Raw genomic sequence first — 26,656 nt, 5'->3', positions numbered from 1 at the left:
TGAACAGGTTCAGGTCCCGTAACCTCTTGTTGTAGGGTCTGCCCTGCTGTCCCCGGATCATGCGGGTGGCCCTCCTCTGGACCCCCTCAATGTTGTCCACATCCCTCTTGAAGTGCGGTGCCCAGAACTGGACGCAGTACTCCAACTGCAGCCTGACCAGTGTCGCGTAGAGGGGGAGGATCACCTCCTTGGACTTACTTGAGATGCAACAACAGTTGTGTAACTGGTTTATATAAATAAGAGTGGTTGTGCTTCCAAATCAGATGTGGGCAAAGAGAGCATCCAGGCTCAGGGTTACACAGGGGCTGCAGCAGTGAGACCATTTCTGTACTCTGCAGTCCTACAGAAAGCAATTCTTGGTCTGCCCAGCTCCTGCCTCCTGCAGCTGTTTCTACGAGGCAGACACTGGCAGGTTGCAGAGCAGAGAGCAGCACTGGGAGCTGGAACATCCCCCCACCCCATGGGACACTTGCCTGCCTGAACGAGTCTGGGGGCACAGGAGCCACCAGCCATACTTCCTCCAGGAAATCTGGGCTTGGGTTTCACTTATGATTGAATCTAAACCTGCTTCCAGCTAAGGTGGCTTCATAACCACTTCAACTCAGCCTTCAACATCCCTCTAGCATCTCATCCAGCCAGTGGATAATGACCTATTGCTCTGGACAGCTGGTGGAAAGGCCCCTGAGATCCGAAGGCAGCTCTCTGTGCAGGGCAGCTGCAAGTGGCTCCTGCCAATGGCTCTGTGCTTTACCAGAAACAGGTTATGTGTTTTGAAGCTGCTCCTTCTAATTCCAGCACCTGCACAGACCCCGGCTGAGCTAGCAGGTAGGGCTGTGCGAAGCTTTGGGTGGTGATTCGATTTGGCCCAATTTGGTGGCTGAATCTCCAAATCCAAATCGAATCAGGGGACAAATTTAAAGGAAAATCTTTGGAAAAGATTCAGAGAGCTTTGATGAATCGGGCAGTCTCCGGTGGCTGCAGCAGAGAGCTGCAGCCGTCTCCAAGCTGGTAAGTATTCGGGGCAGAGGACAGGGGCTGGGGGAGGGGACCATGGGGGCACCCCTGCAAGTGCCCCTGACCCCCTCACTCCTTCAGGCCCCCTGACCTTCGCCCACTCCCCCAGCCCCACCTTGGCTGCCCCATCCCTGCCCCAGCTCGGTACTTTAAAGAAAAGCCCTGGTGCTCACTGGGTACTGCCGGGTGGGGGGGTGATTCCCCTTGCCCCCCAGTGCCTCACGCTGCATGGGAGACTCTTCCATGAGCCTCCTAACCCCCTCTGCTCCTCCAGCCCACCCATAGGTGCCCCGCCTGGGCCATATTCAGTCCTTTAAGAAAACCCCCCCAAGAAAAGCCCTGAGACTCAGCCCTCCTGTGGGGGCCTTGGGGCTTCAGAGGCTCATGCAGAGCCCCTCAAGTGGCTCAGGGCAGCAGGGGGGCAGCAGGGGGGCAGCGGGGATTTCCCCCTGCTGGCAGGAGTGGGGAGTCTGGGGGGATTTTCAGGGGGTTTTTTTCTTAAAGGGCTGGAGGTGGCCCAGGTGGGGCACCCATGGCGGGGCTGGGGGAGCGAGGGGGGGGTCAGGGGGCTCGTGCAGAGCCCCCCATGCAGCGTGGGGCAGTGGGGGGACAGAAGGGATCACCCCCCACACCCAGCAGCACCTGGTGAGTGCCGGGAACTGGGACAGCCATTGCCAGGCTGGAAGAGCGGCAGGGGATGGGCCTGGCCTGGCTGATTCAGAGATTCGGCTACTGTCAAACCTCCAAATCAGATTCAGCCAGATCGAATCGGGATAGTGATTCGAATCACCGAATCGAATCACTGTCCCCCAAATCGGCCGAATCCAAATCCGAAGCGAATACTAGCCTCTTTGTGCAGGCCTACTAGCCGGACAGAGATCCCCTAGTTGCTGCACAGACCAAGATGGTGAAGCCTCACCATCCCCCACACAGCCCCACAGCACAGCTCCCAGCCTCCATGGGCCACTGTCCTAATCCGCTCTCCCGGTTGCTACTCATGGAGCCACTGAGAGATGCCAGTGACACTGGACACTGCCATCCCCAGGGTTGTATTCTTCAGGTTAAAGGCAGCGGAGCTAGGAAGCAAAAGGGCACAAGAGCTTTAAGTGGAAAAAATTGCCAACCAGGTTTGCTCTGTATGTCAAGCAACAGTCACGGATTCCCAGGGTCCCACACTCGGACAGGTAAGGCTCCTCCATATGACCACCTTCTTCCCTGCCTTGTTTTCCTCACCAATGTCCCATTTTTCCAAGGCTCCCTCTAGCGTGGGATGAGGCAGATCTTGTAGTCGCGGGGAAGGTTGGCAAAGCCCACCAGCTTCGGGGAGATGTCGAGGTCCTGGCGGTCGATGGGAGACTCGAAGCGGAAGTGCTGCAGGATGCTGGTGACGAAGAGGAAGAGCTCCATGCGAGCCAGCATCTCACCGAAACAGAACCGCTTCCCTGTGGGCAGAGGATGGAGAGCTCAGGGCCTGGCACCCAGGTAGGGGGCTCTCAAGCCTGCACAAACCCAGCTGGCAAGGGCTGGCCTGGTTGAGAGCCAGGGGAAGCTGCACGCTCTTGGGACATTGTGGACACTTGGGCAGACGCCAGGCAGAGAAGGGCCGATGTGTTTGCACACGATCAACATGGTGACGGGGGCCGTGGCAACTTGAAGCAGGTGAGAAGCTGCTGCTTTCCCCCAGAGCTTCTGAGAGAGGAGGAGGAAGGCAGGGAGAGAGAGAGACAGACCATTGCCTCGCTGGATCTGGACTGAGCATGGCCATGGGGCTCGTACCAATGGAGAAGGGCATAAAGGCCTCGTTCTTCTTGAATTGCCCCTTGTCATCCAGGAAGTGCCCGGGGTCGAAGGCTTCGGGTCTCTCAAAGTGCTCGGGGTCCTTCAGCACCGAGCCCAGCAGTGCAAACACCTCGGTGCCCTGGGGGAGACAGCGCCATGAGACAGGCCTCACGGGGCTTGGGAGCCCTTCCACGTCTTCACGTGGTGTGCCAAGGGGACAGCTTTGCAGAGCAGCTCAGGGCAAAGCTCCAGGGTCTTGCAACAGCACAGTGCAAAGGCCAGGTCTGTTGGTGTTTGGTGTTAGCTGAACAGACCTGCCTCCTCCCCCCTTCCCCGGGGGAATAGACCCAGGAGGCCTGGCCCCCACCGCACACACTCATCACTCAACCCTGCAGTCTCGGCTCAAACTCTCTTAGCACGGGCTCTTTGGGGCTGGGCCTGGCACCACAATCCTAGAGAAGTGGGACTGATGGGGGGGTCACGTCTAGTCCAACCCCCTGCCTGAGGTGGGATCAGCCCTATCCAAACCAATCAGACGTCCCTCATCCTCTGTGTTTGTACAGCACTGTGCACCGCTGGGGCCAGGCCTGTGACTGGGAGTTCCTGACCCAGGAGAATTCATAGAAACTGAAATATTTGTCACTCAAAGGGATGGACCTGGCCAAGGTGGTAGGTACCCTGCCAGCAGCTGGCACAGTATGACTGTGGTACTGGCCCAGGAGATTCAGACCATCATTGGAGGCCTCACCCCAGCCCCAGCCAGCCCCCAAGAGCCTATGAGCTACACCTGGGGGATGTTGTAGCCACAGAACTGGGTGTCCTTGGTTGTCTGGCGGGACAGCCCCAAGGGGAGGATGTTGCAGAACCTCTGGCACTCGTGGATGACAGCGTCCGTGTAGGGCATGCAGCTCCGGTCCTCGATACTGGGGCTGCGGTTCCGGCCAATCACCTGGTCAATCTCCTGGTGGATCTTTTCTGCAGAGACATTGGTTGATCTCTGGAGAATGTAGAACTCAACACCATTGGTTGGGGGCAGGACAGGAGGAAGTAGGCTCTTCATTCCCGACGATAAAGGTCTCATGTGTTAGAGCATCCTGGGGTCTGCTCTATAGTCCATGTAGCTGCTTCTTGTCCCCAGCATGGAACTTATGTGAGTTGACGTAGGTGACACATAGGAGGGTACAGGGGGGTATGTGCCCCCCCCCAGACAGCGAGTGCTCTGGTTGGTAGGGGGTCACAGACAGCATTAGTGCCTACACCCCAAAATTGGCTCTGCCAGCTGAACCCTCCCCCCACCCCCCCGGTTGCTGGCTGGTAGCTGGCGACCCCCTCTCTGGTCGTGCCCAGCTGGTGCCCTCCCAGTCTCAGGAGGCAGCAGTCACCTATGTGAGTTGATGTGGACCTACAGCATCATATCAGTGCAAAACATACATGATTCCCATCCCACTGCTGTGTTCCTCATGGCAGCTGGAGCCGGAAGCAGTGAGAATGCACATGGGTGGAAGTCACCGCGCCCATCTCAACCTACCTGGCTCTACGTCCTGCTCTGTGCCTTCCCCACACCATTACCTTCGATCTCTGGGTACTTCAGCAGAATTAGGAAGCTGTAGCGCAGGGTGGTGCTGACCGTCTCCGTTCCACCAAAGAACACGCTGAGTGCTGTCATGACGATGTTCTCCAGGAAGAACTCCGAGGATGGGCTCTGCTTTTCCTGTTGGGGAGGGATGGCAGAGAGGGGGCCTGTGAATGCAGAGCTGAGGAGTCTGGAAGTCAGAGCACAGGTCAGACCTGGAACAAGCAGCTGCCTTTGCTGTGGATCCATGGGGGTCTCAGCCTGAAAGACCCCTCCCATGGTGCATGAGCAGAATCAAGACAGCATTATACCCCACATGGAAGCAATCAATACAAGTCATGCAATCACCTGCAGCTGCCCCCATTTTGCCCCCCATCCCCTGTCTCACAGCACCTGGTGCATCTTGATGAGGAAGCAGTCAATGAAATCCCGTGGGGAGTTGGGGTCCAGGGTCTCCTCATTGGCCTTCACCTTCTTTTCCATGTACTTCTCCAGCCCTGCCAGCAGCTTGAAGGATTTGTGCTGTGGGCCGGGCAGGTAGTTCATGATGCCTGGAAACATGTCGTAGAGCTGCAAGAGGAACCAAGAACTCCCTCAGCCTGGTTCATGGCCATGTGGACAGGCTGTCCATCCATCTGTCCATCCATCCTTTCCAATGATTTAGTCCTTTTCCCTCTCCCCATATCTATTCCTCCCCAAGTGGTCTTTTTTGCATGCATATGTTTGTGTTTTTAAATATCTCTTCCCCCTCCATGCATCTTGCTAATTTCCCATCTATCCATCTTCCTATCCATCCACCAGCTTCCGGTATTCCCATCCTTCTGTCCCTCACTCTCCTGCACATCAGTCATGCAGTTCCTAGCCAATTACTTCGTTGCATGCTTAAGGTTCTCTGTCCCCCCAGCTCCCTTTGACTTCTGTCTGAAGGGAGAGGCTGAAGGCACGTCCTGGCCCCTGCTGTCCAGCCATGACCACTAAGCACTTTTACCTGCCCCCAGGATGTGCTGGTGAAACGGAAGGTCTCAAGCACCATGTAGAGCAGGGAGAGGAACTCCTTGTCCTCGTAGTCAAAGCGGTCCCCAAAAAGAACAGAGCTGATGACATTGGACACCGAGCGGCTCAAGATGTAGGTGGGGTCGAAGGGCAGGCCTGGGACATGGGACAAGAAGAGGATATCTGAGGGAGGTTGGGGCAGAGCTGTGGGTTGGCCAAAGGCCAGGTTCTGCCCCAGGGTCCATTGCTGAGATGGGCTGAGAAGGCCTCTCGTCATTGAGGTAAACCAGAGTTGATGTCAACATGCCAAGGTGGATTTTTGCCCTTGGTGGAAATGACCACATTGACTCCACCAGGGTAACCATGTTGGTTTGAGCTGGGGCCCGTCCTGCCTGTTAGCTCAGGGCAGCTGGTACAACCCACCTTTGGTGTCATGCAGTGCCCCTAACAGGTATTGAGCTTCATCCAGGATACGCTCCTCAATAGACCTCTTGCCCACACCAAAGTTTCGCAGGGTGGTGATGGAGAAGCGACGCAGCTGCCTCGCCCGCTCCCCATTGGAGAAGGCCACACCTGGAGGGTGGAACAGAAAGAAGCTGCTTGGTGAACTGAGGGGCTCCTGGGAATCCAAGCTGACCTCTCTCTAAGGGATGGGAAGGGCATAGGCAGTGGAAGTCCGGGGATAATGGGGCTTAACTCCCCCAAATGTGGGGCAGTGGATAGGGTTGCAGGGCAGCCCAGCCACAGGCTCCAGGCAGTTGCAGCTGAGGAGGGAGGGGTGTGCACAGGCTCAGACATGCAGCCAGGATTGCAGCCAAGATCGCGTCTGGCTTGTGGATCACCACCGAGGACAGCAGGCAAGTCTCAGTCTACTCTGTGAATAGGAAAGGTCTTGGGGTGGGGGCAGATCAAGATCCCCGTAGTGAGGGAGGGAATGGGGTAGGGGTCGGGACTACTGTACACTGTATGCATGTGTGTGCATGTGCAGCCCACCCAAACAATATTTTATCCCTCCACCTATGGGGAAGGGCCAGGCAGGTGCCCAACCCTATCCCAGGAGAGCTGAGCACTGGTGCTTTCCTGGCAGACTGGAATGACCCTGAATCATGGTGCAAACTGAAGCTGCACGAATGAAACAGAGGCGTGTGCTGCTGGTCTGAGCAGCCCAGCCTGTTCCTGCGATGCACTGGCCAGGAACCCCTTCCCCCCCACCCCCACCCCCCAGCAAAACTTCCAGCTGGAACAGATCAGCACTGGGGCAGCGGAGCCCTGCTGATCCAGTCCTGCTGGAGTCCAAGCAGCTGCCTCCACTGCCCTCTTGTGGACACCACTGACCATAGCCCTTGAAGAGGAAGTCGAAGGTGGCCTGCTTCCCACGGCCACCAAACTCCTCGCCTTGGTCCAGAAGGGCTTCCTTAACAGCCCGGTAGCCGCACAGCACCACGACCCGGCGTGTGCCCAGCTGGATGGTGTAGATGGGGCCATACTTCTTACTGAGCTGTGGGACACAGAGACACTGAGGAGCTGGCATCCCTACGTGGCCCCTGGAACCCCCCTCTCCCCAATTCTCCTGCCTCCTACCAATACTCCTATCTCCCGCTCCCTACTCCTCCCCAAATGCTCCACAGCCCTTCTCTCCCAAGCACCTTCCTGCTTCACACCCTCCACAAACTCTTCCTTGTATCTACTGCTCGACCTCCCCTCCCCAGTATCTCCCCAAAGCCTCATGGAGAACCACTGATTCGAATGGGGAACCTGCCCCCAGCAAGAGCCCCTGTACCTTCATGAGTGCCTTGAATACATTCTTGGTGCCGACGTGCAGCAGATTGCCGACAAGTGGCAGGGGCATGGGTCCTGGTGGCATCTTGCTGCGTCCCTGCATCTGCCACCACATAGAGAGAAGCATGAGGCAGGACAGGCAGAGGGCGAGGAAGAGGGTGACAGCATCAAGGAGCTCCATAGTTGATGGTAGCGTTTGTCTTGGAACAGCATTCGACTGGGTTGAGAGCTGCCTTATATCCCTGTTGGGCGGTTCTTGGCATGGGCACTGCAATTGCAAAATTTGTTTGTGCAAACATGCTATTTTCCTTCCAATCCAGGCTGGCCAGACAGAATAGCAAGACTTAGGGCCACCACATAGTACCACAGCAGGGGGGGTGGCATTTCCTGCAAATTGTCAGGTAGCACTTCATGACCTGCCCATCCGCAGCCCCTTGCCAGTGTTTCCTCCCTTAATGGTGGAGCTGAGGAGCCATGGTCTGTGCCCATGAGGCAGAAGCGAGGAACTGGGATTGGAGCTTCCCGAGTTCGATCTGGATGGGGCTAAACCCTCTTCTTGAACTGCATAGCTAAATGCTGGCTGCCCTGCAGAGAACACAGCAGCCAGGGTGCGCGGCACTGGCTGCTGGAATGGTTCCCACCCTCTGAGCCAGACTCTGTCACTGTGTTTCCCTGGCATAAATTCAGCCCATAGTTGAACCCAGCCTTCTCCCATCAGCTTGTGGCTTCACAAACACACGAGCTGGGCCTCTAGTTCCCTTTGAACAGTTTGTCCAACTAGTGTGTATCAGCTGCCTGCCCTGGCCAGGTACTGGGAACACACCCTGGGACCAGAGGTAGATCTGTGCGGGATGCCTGAAACCCAGGTCTCCAAATCCTCCCAGTGAACTCTAAGACAGCCTGCATGTGCTATATCCACTTTGTCAGGGGCTGACAGGCTTGGGTCCATTTTGTTCTTGGCTACCCTGCTAGAGACTAGGGCCTGCCTTGTGCCACTCCTCAGACCCTGAGCCAAACTATGGTTTCTATGGCAGAGGGAGAGAGCCGCTGCCCCCAGGAGCTCCAGTCTCCATGGACAGCTGAGCTCAGCCCATCATCTATTGGCCATCACATCAACCCTGCCTGCTTGAGATGCACCTGTCCTTCCCCAAGGCCTGTTTCTTCAAATGGAAGACTTGCAAGGAAGGCAGCAGAAGTGGGAAGCAAAGGGGTGGGAGGCTTTTATTGGAGAGATACCCACCTGGGGCAGCCCCATGGCTGAGCTAGGGCCATGGATTTCAATGACTGACCCCCGAGGTCACAGCAAGACTAAAAAACAAAGGGTAGGATTTCAACATAACCCTTGCACCAGCTCCCAAAGCCCAGCAATGTTGAGCCCTGAAGGTTGTCCCATTCCACCATTCCTATCTGCCACAATTCACGCAGAAAGGTGCACGGAGATGGCAAGGTGCAGGAAAAGGAGCTGAAACCGTGGAGCTGTGCCAGGGCCTCATCCACACCAAGCGGGATGAGAGGGAGAGTTAAGGGGGTGAGCTCTCATGCGAGAACATCTCAGGGTCCCACGCTCACACTGATGAAGGCGCCTCCATGTTTTCCCCCTTCATCTCATTTCCTTCTACAACCAAGTGACCGATCACCTGGACAAGGGAGAAGAGATTGATGTCATGTATCTTGACTTCAAAAAAGCCTTCAATCTGGTATCCCAAGAACACCTCTTGGCAAAAATGGCCAACTGTGGCCTCGGGTCCACCACGATCTGCTGGCTGGGGAATTGGCTCCGTGGTCGGACCCAGAGGGTGGTGGTTGATGGAAGTCAATTGTCATGGTGCCCTGTGACCAATGGAGTCCCCCAAGGCTCTGTCCTTGGACCTGTATTGTTCAACACCTTCATTAATGATGTGGACATTGGAGTCAGAAGCGGACTGGCCAAGTTCACTGATGATACCAAACTCTGGGGTAAAGCGTCCACATGTGAGGACAGGAGGATGATCCAAGCTGACCTGGACAGGCTCAGGAAATGGGTGGATGAGAACCTGATGGTGTTTAACACTGAAAAATGCCAGGTTCTCCACCTTGGGAGGAAAAACCCACAGGATGCTTACAGGCTCGGCAGTGCTACACTGGCTAGCACTACGGATGAAAAGGACTTGGGGGTCAAGATTGATCACAAGATGAACATGAGCCTTCAATGCGATGCGGTGGCTAGTAAAGCGAGCAAAATGCTGGCTTGCATCCATAGATGTTTCTCAAGCAAATCCCGGGATGTCATTCTCCCCTTGTACTCAGCCTTGGTGAGGCCGCAGCTGGAGTACTGCGTCCAGTTTTGGGCTCCACAATTCAAAAAGGATGTGGAGAAGCTTGAGAGAGTCCAGAGAAGAGCCACACGCATGATCAGAGGTCAGGAAAACAGACCTTATGATGAGAGGCTGAGAGCCCTGGGGCTCTTCAGCCTGGAAAAGCGCAGGCTCAGGGGTGATCTGATGGCCACCTACAAGTTTATCACGGGTGACCACCAGTATCTGGGGGAACGGTTGTTCACCAGAGCGCCCCAAGGGATGACAACTAGGTCGAACGGTCATCAACTACTACAAGACCGTTTCAGGCTGGACATAAGGAAGAATTTCTTTACTGTCCGAGCCCCCAAGGTCTGGAACAGCCTGCCACCGGAGGTGGTTCAAGCGCCTTCATTGAACACCTTCAAGAGCAAACTGGATGCTTATCTTGCTGGGATCCTATGACCCCAGCTGACGTCCTGCCCTTTGGGCGGGGGGCTGGACTCGATGATCTTCCAAGGTCCCTTCCAGCCCGAATGTCTATGAAATTTATGAAATCCCCCCGACTCTCTCTCCAAAGTCCCATCTGCTCCGAGGCCCCCCAGCATAGGATGAGGCAGATCTTGTAGCTGCGGGTCAGGGTGGCAAAGCCCACCAGCTTCGGGGAGATGTCGAGGTCCTGGCAGTCGATGGGAGACTCGAAGCGGAAGTGCTGCAGGATGCTGGTGACGAAGAGGAAGAGCTCCATGCGAGCCAGCATCTCACCGAAGCAGTACCGCTTACCTGGGGGGGGGACACAGCAGGGAGAACTCAGGGCCTGGCACTGAGCTCTGGGGCCCAAGGAAGAGGGGACTCTCAGGCCTGCCTCAACCTACTCAGCAACAGCTGGTCTAGTTGGGTGGCAGGGCTTGGGCTTGGGCAGGGGCTGCTGGGGCCGTGTGGACAGTTGGTTTGAAGCCCAGAAGAGGGGAAGGTCAGGGCTGGGTTATGCAGCTCAGGATGCAGGTGGTGTTGACGGGCAGGCTTAGGGCATGGGACAAGAAGAGGCATCTGTGGGGGGCTGGGGCAGAGTCGAAGCCCAGTGCATGCCTCAGGGGCTGCTGCTGAGATGGGCTGAGAAGTCCCCTCCTTCACCGGGGCAAACCAGAGTTGAAGCCAACAGGCCATCGTGCCCTCGGTGGTTGTGACCCCCTGGACTCCACTAGGGTAACCGTGTTGGCTACAGCCGGGGCCCTGCTACCTTTGGGGTCCTGCATGCCCCTCACAGGTACTGGGCTTCATCCAGGATCCGCTCCTCGATGCTTCTCTTGCCCGCACCGAAGTTGCACAGTGTGGGGATGGAGAAGCGGAGCGGATGCTTTACCCGCTCCCCGTTGGTGAAGATCACACCTGGAGGAACACAGGCAGGGCGTTCGGCAAATGGAGGGGCTCCTGGGAATCAAAGCTGGCCCTGCTCTGAGGGCTGGGAAGGGTGAAGCAGGTCCCTATCGCCGTCCCAGGAGGGCCAAGCACCAGCTCTTTCCTACCCCACCAGATGGGAATACCCCAGCTTGCCAGTGTAAGCTGAAGCACCACAAGCAAAGCAAAGGAGTTGGCTGTAGCCCTCAGTGGCATAGCCGGTTCTTGTGATGCAATGACTGGGAACCTCTCCCCCTCAACCCCAGGCTGTGCTTCCAGCTGGAGCAGATCACTGACCATAGCCCTTGAAGAGCCAGTCGAAGGTGGCCACCAAACTCCTCGCCCTGGTCCAGCAGGGCTTTCTTAACATCCCAGTAGCTGCACGGCACCATGACCAGGTGCTTGCCCAGCTTCCCGGCCATCTGCCGCCAAGTTGAGAGGCAGGATTAGTCAGGACAGGCAGATGTCCAGGAAGAGGGCGAGGGCACCAAGGAGATCCATGACCTGCGGTAGCCTTGGTCCTTCAGAGGCATCCAACCAGGTCAAGAGCTATTCATATCCGTGTCCGACCACCCCTAGTCAGGGCACCCACGTTGCAAAACTTTTTTAGCAAATGGCTGTTTTCTTTCCAAAGCATGCTGGGACATAGATAACAGCAAGGCTCAGGGTCACGTGGGACCGCAGCAGAGGGTATGGCATTGCCTTGCAAAACCACAGGGAGCACTTCTCGATCTGCCCAGCCACAGCCTCCTGCCAGCGTTTCTTCCCCTTTTGATGGAGCCAAGGAGCCAGGGTCTATACACGAGGCAGAAACAGGGGAACTGGGATCGGAGCTCCCTGGGTCCTAGCTGGACAGGGCCAAACCCTCTCCTTGCCCTGTACCGCTAAGTGCTTGCTGGCCTGCAGGGAGCACGGCAGCTGGCAGAGGGCAGCACTGGCTCCCAGAACGACTCCCGTCTTCGGAGCCGGGCTGTCATTGTTTCCCGGGCATAAATTCAGCCCACAGTTGAACCCCAGCCTTCTCCCATCAGCGTGTGGCTTCACAAACACACAAGCTGGGCTTCCGATTCCCCTTGAACAGCTTGCCCAACTAGTGTGCATCAGCTGCCTGCCCTGGCCAGGTCGTGGGAACACACCCTGGGGCTAGAGGTAGCTCTGCGCTGGGCGCCGGACACCCACATCTCAGACCAGTCTGCACGTGCTGCAGCTGCCCCGTCGAGGCCTGAATGAGACACGGGCCAGTCCTGCTCCTCCTCCGACCCGACCAGAGACTAGCCCCCACCTTGAGTCGCTGCTCGGACCCTAAAGGACATGATGGTCTTTGTGGTGCTCAGTACTGCAAGGGCTCAGAGAGAGCGAGTCCCTGCCCCCAAGAGCTCCAGGCTCCGTGGACAGCTCAGTCCCTCCTCTATTGAACAGCACATCGACCCTGGCTGCTCGAGATGTCCCTGTCCTTCCCCAAGGCCTCTTCCTTCAGATTGAACAAGGAAGGCAGAAGACAGGGGAAGCAAAGGGGCGAGAGGCTTTTATTGGAGAGAAACCCCCATACATAAGCCAGAACCATTGGTTTCAATGATGGACCCCAGAGGTGACAACAAGACTGCCCCCCTACAAAGATGGGATTTCAACACAACCCTTTCATTGGCAACCCCAAAACCAGCTCATCTCACTCCACCGTTCCCACTTGCCATAATTCATGCACAAATGTGAAAGGCCATAGCAGAGGGAAGGGAAAGGAGCTGGGGATGTGCCAGTGCCTGAGCCGTGACAAGTGGGGTTGGAGGGAGGACTGAGGGGATGAGCTCTCATGACAGACCATCCCAGGGTTCTGCATGTGCTCCCCATCTTCCTCCCCTGTACCCCGCACCAATGTCCCATCTACTCTGAGACCCCCCCCCAGCGTGGGATGAGGCAGATCCGGTAGCTGCAGGGCAGGCTGACAAAGCCCACCAGCTTCGGGGAGATGTCGAGGTCCTGGCGGTCGATGGGAGACTCGAAGCGGAAGTGCTGCAGGATGCTGGTGACGAAGAGGAAGAGCTCCATGCGAGCCAGCATCTCACCGAAACAGAACCGCTTCCCTGTGGGCAGAGGATGGAGAGCTCAGGGCCTGGCACCCAGGTAGGGGGCTCTCAAGCCTGCACAAACCCAGCTGGCAAGGGCTGGCCTGGTTGAGAGCCAGGGGAAGCTGCACGCTCTTGGGACATTGTGGACACTTGGGCAGACGCCAGGCAGAGAAGGGCCGATGTGTTTGCACACGATCAACATGGTGACGGGGGCCGTGGCAACTTGAAGCAGGTGAGAAGCTGCTGCTTTCCCCCAGAGCTTCTGAGAGAGGAGGAGGAAGGCAGGGAGAGAGAGAGACAGACCATTGCCTCGCTGGATCTGGACTGAGCATGGCCATGGGGCTCGTACCAATGGAGAAGGGCATAAAGGCCTCGTTCTTCTTGAATTGCCCCTTGTCATCCAGGAAGTGCCCGGGGTCGAAGGCTTCGGGTCTCTCAAAGTGCTCGGGGTCCTTCAGCACCGAGCCCAGCAGTGCAAACACCTCGGTGCCCTGGGGGAGACAGCGCCATGAGACAGGCCTCACGGGGCTTGGGAGCCCTTCCACGTCTTCACGTGGTGTGCCAAGGGGACAGCTTTGCAGAGCAGCTCAGGGCAAAGCTCCAGGGTCTTGCAACAGCACAGTGCAAAGGCCAGGTCTGTTGGTGTTTGGTGTTAGCTGAACAGACCTGCCTCCTCCCCCCTTCCCCGGGGGAATAGACCCAGGAGGCCTGGCCCCCACCGCACACACTCATCACTCAACCCTGCAGTCTCGGCTCAAACTCTCTTAGCACGGGCTCTTTGGGGCTGGGCCTGGCATCACAATCCTAGAGAAGTGGGACTGATGGGGGGGTCACGTCTAGTCCAACCCCCTGCCTGAGGTGGGATCAGCCCTATCCAAAACAACCAGCCATGGGTCGCACACCGTGTCCGTACAGCACCGTGCACAGCTGGGGCCAGAGATGCAACTGCAGGTTCCTGACCCAGGAGAATCCACAGAAACAAACACTTGTCACTTGAAGGATCGATCTGGGCATGGTCCATGCAGCGGGCACAGTGTGATCAGGGGATCCAAACTGTTGTTGGAGGCCTCACCCCAGCCACTGTTGAACCCCGAGAGCCCACGAGCCGCACCTGGGGGATGGTGTAGCCACGGAAGTGGGTCTGCGTGGTTGTCCGGCGGGACACCCCCAAGGGGAGGATGTCACAGAACCTCTGGCACTCGTGGATGACAGCGTCCGTGTAGGGCATGCGGCTCCGGTCCTCGATCCGGGGACTGCGGTTCCTGCCGATCACCCGGTCAATCTCCTCGTGGATCTTTTCTGCAGAGACATTGGTTGATCTCTGGAGACTGTAGAGCTCAAGACCATTGGCTGGGGGTGGGAGGGGAGGAAGAGGAGCTCTTCCTTCCTGGTGATAAAGCTCTTGTGAGCATCAGAGCAGCCTGGGGTCTGCTCTATAGTCCGCGGAGCTGCCTGTTGTCCTTGGCGTGGCACTCGTGTGAGCCAACGCGAGGTGACATCATCACGTCAGTGCGAGACCCATGTGATTCCCATCCCGCTGCTGGGTTTCTCATGGCAGCCAGAGCCAGTGCCCTTGCACGTGGATGGCAGGCAGCCAACACACCCGCCTCAACCTTCCCCGGGTTGATGTCCTGCTCTCTTTGCACCACGCCATGTTACCTTCGATCTCCGGGTGCTTGAGCAGGATGAGGAAGCTGTAGCGCAGGGTGGTGCTGACTGTCTCCGTCCCAGCAAAGAACACGTTGACGGCCGTCAGGACAATGTTTTTCATGATGAACTCAGAGGATGGGTTGTGCTTTTCCTGTTGAGGGCAGGCAGCAGAGAGGAGTCCTGATACACTGGGAATGCAGAGTTGAGGAGTCTAGAAGCCAGAGCCCAGGTCAGACCTGGGACAAGCAGCTGCCTTTGCTGCAGATCCCCAAGGGGTCCCAGCCCCGGAGCCCCCTCCCACAGCACAGGAGCAGCACAATGTTGTAAATCAAATGGAGACAGTCGATCCTGGAATCATAGATGCTGCCCATGCAATTCACCTGCAGCTTCCCCCGCTCTTCCTTCCTTACCCCCCGCCCAGCACCTGGTGCATCTTGATGAGGAAGCAGTCAATGAAATCCCGTGGGGAGTTGGGGTCCAGGGTCTCCTCATTGGCCTTCACCTTCTTCTCCATGTACTTCTCCAGCCCTGCCAGCAGCTTCAAGGCCTTATGCTGGGGGCCAGGCAGGTAATTCATGATGCCTGGAAACATGTCGTAGAGCTGCAAGAGGAACCAGAAACCCCTGCAGCCTGCCTCGTGGGCATGTGGACAGGCTGTCCATCCATCTGTCCATCCATTTCTAACAATCCAGCCCTTCTGCCTCCCCATCCATTCCTCCCCACATGCATGTGTGTGTGTTTAAATGTCTCTTCTCCATCCATCCATCCATCCATCCATCCATCCATCCATCCATCCACCCCATCAACCTTCCTAGCTAACATCCCTTGTATGAATCTTCTTGTCCATCCACCAGCTTCTGGTATTCCCATCCCTCCCTCCTCACTCTCCTGCACATCAGTCATGTAGTTCCAAGCCAAAAAGTTCATTGCACACTTAAGGCTCTCTGTCCCAATGCTCTGCTCCCTTTGACTTCTCTCTGAAGGAAGGGGATGAGGACAGGTCCTGGCCCCTGCTGTCCAGACACCCGCACAAAGCACTTTTACCTGCCCCCAGGATGTGCTGGTGAAGCGCAGACTTTCGAGCATCATGTAGAGCAGGGAGTGGAACTCCTTGTCCTCGTAATCAAAGCGGTCCCCGAAGATGATGGAACTGATGACGTTGGACACTGTGCGGCTCAGGATGTAGGTGAGGTCAAAGGGCAGGCCTGGGACATGGGATGAGAAGGGATCTCTGTGGAGGGAGGTGGCAGAGCTGGGACTTGGCCAAAGGCCAGTGCCTGTCCTAGGGGCTGCTGCTGAGGTGGTTTGAAAAGGCCTCTTCACACTGGGGTAAACCAGAGTTGAAGCCAATGGACCAAACTGGAATTGTGTCCTCAGTGGATGTGGCCACACTGACTTCACTGGCTACAGCTGGGGCACTGCCTGCCTGTTAGCTCAGGTCTGACAGTGCAACCTACCTTTGGTGTCCCGCAGCACCCCCAGTAGGTACTGGGCTTCATCCAGAATTCGCTCCTCAATGCCCTTTTTGCCCACGCCGAAGTTGCGCAGAGTCATGATGGAGAAGCGGCGCATCTGCCTCGCCCGCTCCCCGTTGGTGAAGGCCACACCTGGGGGAGGAGGAGGACATGGGGAGGACATCTAGTGATTGAGGGGAACTGAGTGGCTGCTGGGACTCCAAGCTACCCCTGCTCTGAGGGCTGGAAAGAGCCAGGCAGGTCCCCAGCCCCCTCCCAGGAGAGCCAAGCACTGGCACTTTCCTGGCCCACCAGACTGGAGTGCCCTAGACTCATGGTGGAAGCGGCAGCCGCACAAACAAAGCAAAGGAGTTTGCCACTACCCTGAGTGGTTTAGCCAGTTTCTGTAATGCACCGACTAGGAAGCGCTCACCGCCACCCCTCCTCCCCCCGCCTCAGGCTGAGCTCCCACCTGGCAGTGGAGCCCTGCTGAAATAGCCTAACTGGGGTCCCAGCAGTCCCCCCCACCCCGCTGTAGTGGAAACCACTGACCGTAGCCCTGGAAGAGCCAGTCAAAAGTGGCCTGCTCCCCACGGCCTCCAAACTCCTCGTCCTGGTCCAGCAGGGCTTCTTTCACAGCCTGGTAGCCACACAGCACAACAACCCGGCGTGGGCCCAGGTGGATGGTGTAGACTGGGCCATACTTCTTACTGAGCTGCAGAACACAGACACTGAGGAGCTGGCCTCATACGGCCCCTGGGGCCCCCTCAGCCCAGCCCACCTGCCTCTTATCCTCCTTCTCCACCCGAAAAACTCCACAGCCCTTCTCCCTCGACAGCTTTTACCTCCAAGCACCTTCGTGTTTCACACCATTCACAAACTCTACCCCATCTCTCCTGCTCAACCCCCCCACCAACCCCAGTATCACCCCAAGGAACTATGGAGAAGCGCGGTTGGGAATATTGGAACCCACCCCCAAGCAATAGCCCCTGCACCTTCAAGAATGACTTGAGCACATTCCTGGTGTCGACCTGCAGCAGGTTGCCGATGAGTGGGAGGGGCATGGGCCCCGGTGGCATCTTGCCGCGTCCCTGCATCTGCCACCATGTCGATAAAAGCATAAAGCAGGATAGGCAGATGGCAAGGAAGAGAGCGATGGCACTGAGGGGATCCATTTCCAGTGGCAGTGTTGGTCCTGGAATGGTGTTTGACCGGGTCGAGAGATGTCTTATATCCCTGTCTGGAGGCTCCCAGCTCAGGCATCCTAGTTGCAAAACTTGTTTTTCTAAATGAGCTGTTTTCCTTCCAAACCAGGCAGGGACAGAGATAACAGACCGGCTCAGGTTTACACAGGGCCCCAGCATGAGGTTTGTTATTGCCTTACAAATCTGAAGACAGCACTTCTTGACTTGCCCAGCCCCAGCCCCAGCCCCAGCCCCAGCCCCAGCCCCCTGCCAGGGATTCTTCCTGTAATGATGAAGCAGAGGAGCCAGGGGCAGTGCACATTAGGTAGAAGTAGGGTAACTGGGATCGGAGCCTCATGGGTTCTAGCTGGATGGGGCCAAACCCTCCTCTTGCACCACATGGCTAAATGCTGGCCTAACTGCAGAGTGCATGGCAGTCAGTGGAGGGAAGCACAGGCTTCTGCAGTGGCTCCCACCCCTCAGAGCCAGGCTCTTCCTCTGTGTTTCCCTGGAATAAATTCAGCCCAAAGTTGAACTCCAGCCTTCTCATCAGCACGTGACTTCTTGAACACATGAGCTGGGTCTCCAGTGCCCCTGGAAAAGCTTGTCCAACTGGTGCTTATCAGCTGCCTGCCCTGGCCAGCTGGTGGGAACACACCCTGGGGCTAGAGGTAGCTCTGTGCTGGGTGCCTGAAACCCACATCTCAAAACCTTCCTGGTGACGTCTGAGAGAGCCTGCAGGTACTGCAGCTGCCCCATCAGGGCCAGACTCAGACGGGGGCCAATCTCACTCCTGCCCAGACCCTGCCAGAGATTAGGGTCCATCTTGTTCCACTACTGAGGCCCAGCCCCAGATTATGACCTCTGTCGTGCACAATGCTGCAAGGACCCAGAGGGACAGAGTTCCTCCCCTCAAGGGCTCTGGTCTCAATGGAAAGCTGAGCTCAGCCCCTCCTCTAATGGACATCATGTCATCCCTGCCTGCTGTCCCTGCCCTTCCCCAATGCCTGTTTCTTCAGATCGAAGATGTGCAAAGATGGCAGGAGACATGGGGGAAGCAAAGGGGTAGGAGGCTTTTAGTGACAAGAAACCCATCTGGGGCATCCCCAGGGATAAGCCAGGGTCACAGATTTCAATGACAGTTGCCAGAGATCACAGAAAGACTAAAAACCAAAGGGTGGGATTTCAACAGCCCTTTCACAAGCTCCCAAAAATCAGCAAGTGCTGAGCCCCAAAGCTCATCCCATTCCACCCTACCCACTTGCCACGATTCATACTGAAAGGTGAACGATGATGGCAAGGAGCAGGGAAAGGTGGGATAAGGCAGACCTGGTAGCTGCAGGGCAGGCTGACAAAGCCCACCAGCTTCGGGGAGATGTCGAGGTCCTGGCGGTCGATGGGAGACTCGAAGCGGAAGTGCTGCAGGATGCTGGTGACGAAGAGGAAGAGCTCCATGCGAGCCAGCATCTCACCGAAACAGAACCGCTTCCCTGTGGGCAGAGGATGGAGAGCTCAGGGCCTGGTACCCAGGTAGGGGGCTCTCAAGCCTGCACAAACCCAGCTGGCAAGGGCTGGCCTGGTTGAGAGCCAGGGGAAGCTGCACGCTCTTGGGACATTGTGGACACTTGGGCAGACGCCAGGCAGAGAAGGGCCGATGTGTTTGCACACGATCAACATGGTGACGGGGGCCGTGGCAACTTGAAGCAGGTGAGAAGCTGCTGCTTTCCCCCAGAGCTTCTGAGAGAGGAGGAGGAAGGCAGGGAGAGAGAGAGACAGACCATTGCCTCGCTGGATCTGGACTGAGCATGGCCATGGGGCTCGTACCAATGGAGAAGGGCATAAAGGCCTCGTTCTTCTTGAATTGCCCCTTGTCATCCAGGAAGTGCCCGGGGTCGAAGGCTTCGGGTCTCTCAAAGTGCTCGGGGTCCTTCAGCACCGAGCCCAGCAGTGCAAACACCTCGGTGCCCTGGGGGAGACAGCGCCATGAGACAGGCCTCACGGGGCTTGGGAGCCCTTCCACGTCTTCACGTGGTGTGCCAAGGGGACAGCTTTGCAGAGCAGCTCAGGGCAAAGCTCCAGGGTCTTGCAACAGCACAGTGCAAAGGCCAGGTCTGTTGGTGTTTGGTGTTAGCTGAACAGACCTGCCTCCTCCCCCCTTCCCCGGGGGAATAGACCCAGGAGGCCTGGCCCCCACCGCACACACTCATCACTCAACCCTGCAGTCTCGGCTCAAACTCTCTTAGCACGGGCTCTTTGGGGCTGGGCCTGGCATCACAATCCTAGAGAAGTGGGACTGATGGGGAGGGGTCACGTCTAGTCCAACCCCCTGCCTGAGGTGGGATCAGCCCTATCCAAACCAACCATTCTGCTCTGTGTCCATATAGCACCGTGCCCATCTGGGGCCAGGTGTGCAACTGGGGGTACCTGACCCAGGAGAATCCACAGAAACTGATGGCATAAATTCTCTGGCATAAATTCAGCTCACAGTTGAACCCCAGCTTCTCCTGTCAGCACGTGGTTTCTCACGCACATGAGCTGGGTCTCCAGTGCCCCTTGAGAAGCTTGCCCAACTAGCACCTATCAGCAGCCTGCCCTGGACAGCTGGTAGGAACACAATATGGGGGTAGAGGTAGAGCTGTTTCAGGTGCCCTGAACATCTCAAATCCCTTCTGGTGAGCTCCAAGACGACCTGCATGTGCTGCAGCTGCCCCATCAGGGCCTGACTGAGATAGGGGCACATCTTGCTCCTGCCCAGACCCTGCCGGAGACAAGGGCCTGCCATGGGCTACTCCTTAGACCCTGACTCAGACAATGGTCTCTGTGGCAGAGGGAGAGAGAGGCTGCCCCCAGGAGCTCCAGTCTCCATGGAGAGCTGAGCTCAGCCCATCCTCTATTGGCCATCACGTCAACCTTGCCAGCTTGAGATGCACCTCTCCTTCCCGTAGGACTGTTTCTTCAGATCAAACATGAACAAGGAAGGCAGCAGATGTGGGAAGCAAAGGGGCAGGAAGCTTTTATTGGAGAGATACCCACCTGGGGCAGCCCCATGCATAAGCCAAGGCCACGGATTTCAATGATGGACCACATTCATTGACAGGTCACAGCAAGGCACAAAACCAAAGGGGATTCCCCTTCCACCAGCTCCCAAATTCAGCAAGTGCTGAGCCCTGAAGATTGTCCCGTTACACCTTTCCTTCCTACCACATTTCTTGCAGAAAAGTGAACAGCAATAGCAAGGCACAGGGACAGAAGCTGAAGCCATGGAGCTGTGTTGGTGCCTGATCCGTGCCAAGTGGGACGAGAGGGAGAATTTAGGGGATGAGATTTCATGACAGAATGTCCCAGGGTCCCACGCTCGGCCTGATGAAGGCTCCTCTATTTGCACCCCCTCTTCCCCTCTACCCCCCTCCCCACAGACCAAACTGCTTTGAGGCCCCCCCTAGCGTGGGATGAGGCAGATCTTGTAGTCGCGGGGCAGGGTGGCAAAGCCCACCAGCTTCGGGGAGATGTCGAGGTCCTGGCGGTCTATGGGAGACTCGAAGCGGAAGTGCTGCAGGATGCTGGTGATGAAGAGGAAGAGCTGCATGCGAGCTAGCATCTCACCGAAACAGAACCGCTTCCCTGTGGGCAGAGGATGGAGAGCTCAGGGCCTCGCGCCGGATCCAGGGCCCATGGGAAGGGGGAATCTCAAGCCTGCCTCAACCTACCTAGCAACACTGGTCTAGTTTCATAGATGTTAGGAGCTAGCAGGGACCTTACAGATCATTGGGGACAGCCCTCCTGCACTTGGGCAGGGTGGCAGGGCTCAGGCAGGGGCAGCCCAGGACTGATGGGAGCAGTATGGACGGTTGGTTGGAAACCCAGAAGAGGGGAAGGTGCAACATGCTTGCACAAGATAAAAGCAACCAGATCACAGGGACTGGGGCCTTGGAAGATTTCAGTACATGGGTAGCTGCTGCAGCGCTGGTGGAAGGAGGGGAAGTCATGGCTGTCTCTGGCTCTGTGCCAAGTGCAGGACTCGTACCAATGGAGAAGGGCAGGAAAGCCTCGTTCTTCTTGAATTGCCCCTTCTCATCCAGGAAGTGCCCGGGGTCAAAGGCTTCAGGTCTCTCAAAGCACTCGGGGTCCTTCAGCGCCGAGCCCAGCAGTGGAAACACCTCGGTGCCCTGGGGGAGACAGCGCCATGAGACAGGCCTCGTAGGCACAGGAACCTCCCCTTGTTTCTGCCCAGATTTGCCATGGGGATGGATTTGCAATGGGAGTAGAGAACAAACCTCCTCACAGTGGTGAGAGGACTTGGAGACTGGACCAGGAGGTAAACGCCATCACTGGAGGTCTCATGCAGCCCCGCCACTCACCCGAGGAGCCCCTTAGCCACACCTGGGGGATGGTGTAGCCCCAGAACTGGGTCTCCTTGGTCATGCGACGTGCCAGGCCCAAGGGAATGATATCGCAGAACCTCTGGAACTCATGGATGACAGCGTCCGTGTAGGGCATGCGGCTCCGGTCCTCGATGCTGGGGCTGCGGTTCCGGCCAATCACCCGGTCAATCTCTTCATGCACCTTTTCTGCAGAGACGTGAGCCGAGCCTCAGGGCAGGGCTTTCGAGGCAGCATGGTGCCCAGCCCAGACTGTCCACATGGGTGTGATGGGGTGGGACTCTGGAGCTGGGTGGCGACTATTCCCCAAGGAGTCACAGCAGTCACAAGGTTTCTCTGTCACATGGAGCCTCCTTAGGTGGTGACGGCAGTGCCCTTCCACCCATACCTACTTCCCTGATCGTGTCCCTTTTCCTAGCTGTGGCCAATCACTGAGCTGCAGTGGCAGGGGAAGTGGACATATTCCTCTACCAGCTGTATGCCAGCAAGCAGAGCTGCCTCTACTGCACTCCATCCTTCCACCTGCACCCTGGAGCTGGTAGGTCTCACGATGTCCCCTGAGGATATTCCCTGGTCTCACTGAGCCCAGAACCCAGCCCTGGACCCCCCTATAAGCAAGGATCACTCCAGACTTACACCAAAAGGTCACTTAGGTCAGAATCTGAGCCCTGACGCCCATTCCAGAAACTTGAGGGACTAAGGTTGCAAACCAGCTGGGATCCCTGGGCCATTGGCTGGGAATGCTGAATTTGCCCCCAGGAGTAGGCCAGATTCTGGCCCTTGGAGGCTGAACTACAAGGACATAACTTATACCGCTTGGCTGTTTAACACCACACCATGTCTGTGTGAAACCCATGCTCTTGATGTCTCATTGCTGGACTGCAGCTGGGGGTGTCGACCCAAAGCCAGCGTGAATGCCCATGAGGCTGGGGGAGCCACGGCACTGACCTCAACCCACGCTGTTACCTTCAATCTCCGGGTGCTTGAGCAGGACGAGGAAGCCGTAGCGCATGGTGGTGCTGACTGTCTCTGTCCCAGCGAAGAACACGTTGAGCACAGTGAGGACGATGTTCTTCATGAAGAACTCAGAGGACAGGTTGTGCTTTTCCTAAAGGAGAGATGGCAACGAGGAGAAGGGAAGGCTCCTTCTAGGCCTGTGCATCTCTGAATGCAGAGATGAGGAGTTTGGCAGATGGAGCCCAGGGCAGACCTTGGAGAAGCAGCCACCTTTCTTGTGAAGACATGGGGACTCCCCCTTCCCATCGTACATGAACAGGGCAATGTTTGACTCCCAAATGGAGCCAAAGACAGCACTGACCATGGAATTCACTGGGGGAGGCACAGCCAAAGGCGCTACTGGGACCAAGGTCTTGGCTCTGTCCACCGAAGAAAGAAAATCCAGGGTCAATGCCCCAGGAAACTCAGCCTGTCTCCAATTACTGCGTGCAATTAATGCAGATCAGGAGAAGACCTCCCATGCAAGCAGCCTCCTGCCCCTCCATCCCAAAGAAGGCCACATCCCACGGGGTTTTTCTGGATTTCCCTGCAGTCCCTCCCTGCTTCATCTGCCACCCCCCGCCCAGCACCTGGTGCATCTTGATGAGGAAGCAGTCAATGAAATCCCGTGGGGAGTTGGGGTCCAGGGTCTCCTCATTGGCCTTCACCTTCTTCTCAATGTATTTCTCCAGCCGCACCAGCATCTTGAAGGCCTTGTGCTGGGGGCCAGGTAGGTAATTCATGACACCTGCAAACATCTCGTAGAGCTGGGAGAGGAACCAAGAACTACCTGAGCCTGGATCATGGGCTTGTGGACAGGTTGTCCATTTTTCTGTCCATCCACAGTGGGACGTTTCCAATGATTCAGCCCTTCTCCCCTTGGTATCCATCCCTCCCCATATGTTCTTTCTTGTACATGCATGTGTGTGTGTTTAAATATGTCTTATCCACCCATCCATCCATCCAACCACCTTCCTAGCTAACTAGCTAACTTCCCATCTATCCATCTTCCTAGCCATTCACCAGCTCCTGGGATTCCCATCCCTCCCTCCTTGCTCTACTGCATCCGAGTCATGCGATTTCCAACTAATCAGTTCACTACACAACTAAGGCTCTCTGTCCCCATGCACTGCTCCCTTTGACCTCTCTCTGAAGGAAGGGGATTGAGGACAGGTCCTGGCCCCTGCTGCCCAGCCACCCACACAAAGCACTTTTACCTGCCCCCAGGATGTGCTGGTGAAGCGGAAGCTCTCGAGCATCATGTAGAGCAGGGAGAGGAACTCCTTGTCCTCGTAATCAAAGCGGTCCCCAAAGACGACAGAGCTGATGATGTTGGACACTGTGCGGCTCAGGATGTAGGTGGGGTCAAAGGGCAGGCCTGGGACATGGGATGAGAAGAGATCTCTGTGGAGGGCTGTGGTGGAGCTAGCTTGGACAAAGGCCGGTGCCTGCCTCAGGGGCTGCCCCTGAGATTTGCTGAGAAGGCTTCTCACTGGGGTAAACCAGAGTTGAAGGCAACAGGCCAAAGTAGAAATGTGCCCTTGGTGGATGTGACCACATCAACTCCACCAGGGTTATGGTGTTGGCTACCGCTGGGGCCCTGCCAACCTTTGAGCTCAGGGCAGCTGGTGTGACCCACCTTTGGTGTCCTGCAGTGCCCCCAGCAGGTACTGGGCTTCATCCAGGATCCGCTCCTCAATGCTCCTCTTGCCCACACCAAAGTTGCGCAGGGTGGTGATGGAGAAGCGACGCAGTTGCTTCGCCCGCTCCCCATTGGCGAAGGCCATACCTGCAGGGTTGAAGAAGGGGAGTGTGTGCACTGAGCTGTGGGGCTTCTGGGAACCCAAGCTGGCCTTGCTGTCAGGGCTGAGAAGGTCCCAGCAGGTCCCTCTCCTCCTCCCCCTCCCAGGAGAGCTGAGCACCGGTGCTTTCCCAGGGCACCAGACTGGAATACCCCAGATTTGTGGTGGGAGTTGCAGCAGCACAAATGAAGCAAAGGAGTTTGCTGCTGCCCTGAGTGGCCCAGCCGGTTCCTGTGAGGCACTGACTGGGAACCTCCCCTCCACGACACCAGGCTGAGCTCCCATCTGGGGCAGATCAGCACTGAGGCAATGGAGCCGTGCTGATTTGGCTCTGCTGGGGTCCCAGAAGCTGCTCCCACCCCCCTCTTGTGGACACCACTGACCGTAGCCCTGGAAGAGCCAGTCAAAAGTGGCCTGCTCCCCACGGCCACCAAACTCATCACCCTGGTCCACCAGGGCTTCCTTTATGGCCCGGTAGCCGCACAGCACCACAACACGGCGCGTGCCCAGCTGGATGGTGTAGACAGGGCCGTACTTCTCACTGAGCTGTGGGACATGGAGACACTGAGGACCTCACCTCCCCACACAGCCCCAGCATCCCCACAACCCAGCCCAGCTGCCTCCTACCCACACCCCCACCTCCCATTCTCCCCATCCCCGCACACTCCACAGCCCTTCCCTCTCAATGCCTCTTACCTGCAAGCATCTTCCCACTTCACATCATCCACAAACTCTGCCCCACAGCTCCTGATTGACCTCCCCTCCCTTCCCCCAGTAACCCCTCAAAGCACCATGGGGGTGGGCCCTGATGGGAATTGGGGAACCCATGCCCAGCAAGACCCCTGCACCTTCATGAGTGACTTGAGCATGTTGCTGGTGTCAACTTGCAGCAGGTTTCCAATGAGTGGGAGGGGTGTGGGCCCCGGTGGCATCTTGCTACGCCCCTGCATCTGCTTCCATGTCGAGAGGAGAATGAGGCAGGTCAGGCAGATGGTGAGGGAGAGGGCAACAGCACCGAGGAAATCCATGGTCAGTGGCGGTCTTGGTCCTGGAATGGTGTTCGACTGGCTCGAGAGCTGACTTTTGTCCCCACTTCCTGCAGTGCCAGCACAAAAATCTTGGTTACATAACTTGTTTGTGTAAATGGGATTTGGTTTCCTGTACTAACTAGGTGGTAACAGAGTCCAGGTGAAATCTCAGGGTTCCCTGCAGTAGCATGCTGAAAGCTGTGCCCTTTACAACCATGCAGTGTTTCTGCACCTGGTTCACAGATGATGCTGGACTGTGGTGAAATAGCTTCCAGCCCATCAGCTCCAGGCTGCACAGCTTTGTAAATGCCTCTCCTGGAAGAGTCACTGAACCAGGTTCTGGGCACACATGGAGAGAGACCTCAGTCTTGCCCCAGAGTCCCTCAGACTGGGAGCAGTTCATGGAGGGGCGTAGGGCAGCTCCAAGACAAAGCCCTGCTGCTGTTGCCCTGCATAAAGCCACAGAGGTTTCATGGATACAAACCAAGATAGGCAGGAGTGGGAGAGTTCTCCACTCTCTGCCCCCTTCTTTCCACCTAGCTCCTTTGCTGACATGGGAGAGATTCCTGTCACTAGCAGCAGGAGAAATAGGCCCCCAGGTTGGGCATTGTTATGGACATGTGGAGCTGGTAGGTCTCACGATGTCCCCTGAGGATATTCCCTGGTTTCACTGAGCCCAGAACCCAGCCCTGGACCCCCCTATAAGCAAGGATCACTCCAGACTTACACCAAAAGGTCACTGCGATCGAGTGGGTAAGGTAACTAGTAGGGTGAAAGTGCTAGACTTTAGGAAAGCTGATTTCAATGCACTCAGGTGATTAGTCAAGGAAGCACTGCAGAGTAGGAGTTTTGAAGAGATGGGAGCCCAAGAAGGGTGGCTGTGCCTTAAGGATCCTTTGGGCACAAAGGGAGACAATCCCGATGCGAGGAAAAAGAGGGAAAGGGGCCAGGAGGCTTCCATGGCTGACCAGAGAAATCCAGGGCAGCCTACGGGCCAAAAGGGGAGCACATAAAAAGTGGAAACAGGGAGAGATCACCAAAGAGGAGTATACCTCCTCTGCTCGTGCTTGTAGGGAGGCAGTTAGACAGGCCAAAGCTACCATGGAGCTGAGGATGGCAACCCAAATAAAAGACAACAAGAAATTGTTTTCTAGATATATAGGGAGTAAAAGGAAGACCCAGGGAGGAATAGGACCCCTGCTAAATGGGCAGAAGCAATTGGTGACAGATAGGGGGGACAAGGCTGAACTCCTCAACGAGTTCTTTGCCTCAGTGTCCCTAAGTGAGGGGC

General features: G+C 56.7%; 3 protein-coding genes across 8 annotated transcripts; all 3 read right to left on the bottom strand.

The window, feature by feature from the left end:
• Positions 1–210: 210 nt before the first annotated feature.
• Positions 211–7,368, bottom strand: LOC102576707 (cytochrome P450 2A13-like). The gene is made up of 9 exons (XM_059717776.1): positions 7,140–7,368; positions 6,695–6,857; positions 5,783–5,932; positions 5,355–5,515; positions 4,760–4,936; positions 4,363–4,504; positions 3,581–3,768; positions 2,791–2,932; positions 211–2,456 (listed from the first exon to the last, which is right to left on the bottom strand). Exons 1-9 carry the CDS (start codon positions 7,317–7,319, stop codon positions 2,275–2,277), a joined length of 1,485 nt encoding a protein of 494 aa, XP_059573759.1. The 5' UTR covers positions 7,320–7,368; the 3' UTR covers positions 211–2,274.
• Positions 7,369–12,317: 4,949 nt separating this feature from the next.
• LOC132243329 (cytochrome P450 2A5-like) lies at positions 12,318–23,166 on the bottom strand. Of its 4 annotated transcripts, XM_059717964.1 has the most exons (6): positions 15,567–15,654; positions 14,933–15,104; positions 14,532–14,710; positions 13,984–14,171; positions 13,222–13,363; positions 12,318–12,887 (listed from the first exon to the last, which is right to left on the bottom strand). In XM_059717964.1, the coding sequence occupies exons 2-6, from the start codon at positions 15,097–15,099 to the stop codon at positions 12,688–12,690; spliced, it is 876 nt and encodes a 291-aa protein (XP_059573947.1). In that variant the 5' UTR covers positions 15,100–15,104; positions 15,567–15,654; the 3' UTR covers positions 12,318–12,687. The 4 variants fall into 4 exon arrangements, with proteins under 4 accessions (XP_059573947.1, XP_059573949.1, XP_059573946.1 ...); XM_059717966.1 differs by lacking the exons at positions 14,933–15,104; positions 15,567–15,654 and adding an exon at positions 23,112–23,166 and having other exon boundaries at positions 14,532–14,673; XM_059717963.1 differs by lacking the exon at positions 15,567–15,654 and having other exon boundaries at positions 14,933–15,313.
• Positions 16,605–25,420, bottom strand: LOC102565135 (cytochrome P450 2A13-like). 3 transcript variants are annotated; one of them, XM_059717960.1, is made up of 13 exons: positions 25,186–25,420; positions 24,721–24,883; positions 24,175–24,324; positions 23,753–23,913; positions 23,126–23,302; positions 22,506–22,647; positions 21,541–21,728; positions 21,185–21,326; positions 20,654–20,781; positions 18,985–19,126; positions 18,490–18,650; positions 16,972–17,171; positions 16,605–16,691 (listed from the first exon to the last, which is right to left on the bottom strand). In XM_059717960.1, the coding sequence occupies exons 1-12, from the start codon at positions 25,363–25,365 to the stop codon at positions 16,974–16,976; spliced, it is 1,932 nt and encodes a 643-aa protein (XP_059573943.1). In that variant the 5' UTR covers positions 25,366–25,420; the 3' UTR covers positions 16,605–16,691; positions 16,972–16,973. The 3 variants fall into 3 exon arrangements, with proteins under 3 accessions (XP_059573943.1, XP_059573945.1, XP_059573944.1); XM_059717962.1 differs by lacking the exon at positions 16,605–16,691 and having other exon boundaries at positions 17,081–17,240; XM_059717961.1 differs by lacking the exon at positions 16,605–16,691 and having other exon boundaries at positions 17,081–18,650.
• Positions 25,421–26,656: the final 1,236 nt, after the last annotated feature.

Source organism: Alligator mississippiensis, chromosome 15 (assembly GCF_030867095.1).
Source record: "Alligator mississippiensis isolate rAllMis1 chromosome 15, rAllMis1, whole genome shotgun sequence".
NCBI classification, from domain to species: domain Eukaryota; kingdom Metazoa; phylum Chordata; order Crocodylia; family Alligatoridae; genus Alligator; species Alligator mississippiensis.
This window is presented reverse-complemented; position numbering and strand designations above follow the sequence as displayed.

Coding starts and splice junctions, on each gene's coding strand:
- LOC102576707 (XM_059717776.1), bottom strand. CDS start 7,319: ATGGAGCTCCTTGATGCTGTCACCCTCTTCCTCGCCCTCTGCCTGTCC. Junction 6,858..7,139: donor TATTCAAGGCACTCATGAAG/GTACAGGGGCTC, acceptor TGTGTCCCACAG/CTCAGTAAGAAGTATGGCCC. Junction 5,933..6,694: donor CTTCCTCTTCAAGGGCTATG/GTCAGTGGTGTC, acceptor TCCACCCTCCAG/GTGTGGCCTTCTCCAATGGG.
- LOC132243329 (XM_059717963.1), bottom strand. CDS start 15,231: ATGGGGAGGCAGAAGGGCTGGATTGTTAGAAATGGATGGACAGATGGA. Junction 13,364..13,983: donor GTGGCTACACCATCCCCCAG/GTGCGGCTCGTG, acceptor TGTCTCCCCCAG/GGCACCGAGGTGTTTGCACT. Junction 12,888..13,221: donor CTTTATGCCCTTCTCCATTG/GTACGAGCCCCA, acceptor CTCTGCCCACAG/GGAAGCGGTTCTGTTTCGGT.
- LOC102565135 (XM_059717960.1), bottom strand. CDS start 25,365: ATGGATTTCCTCGGTGCTGTTGCCCTCTCCCTCACCATCTGCCTGACC. Junction 24,325..24,720: donor CTGGCTCTTCCAGGGCTACG/GTCAGTGGTGTC, acceptor TCAACCCTGCAG/GTATGGCCTTCGCCAATGGG. Junction 17,172..18,489: donor GCCTGCCCTGCAGCTACCAG/GTCTGCCTTATC, acceptor ACACCATTCCAG/GACCAACACTGCCACTGGAA.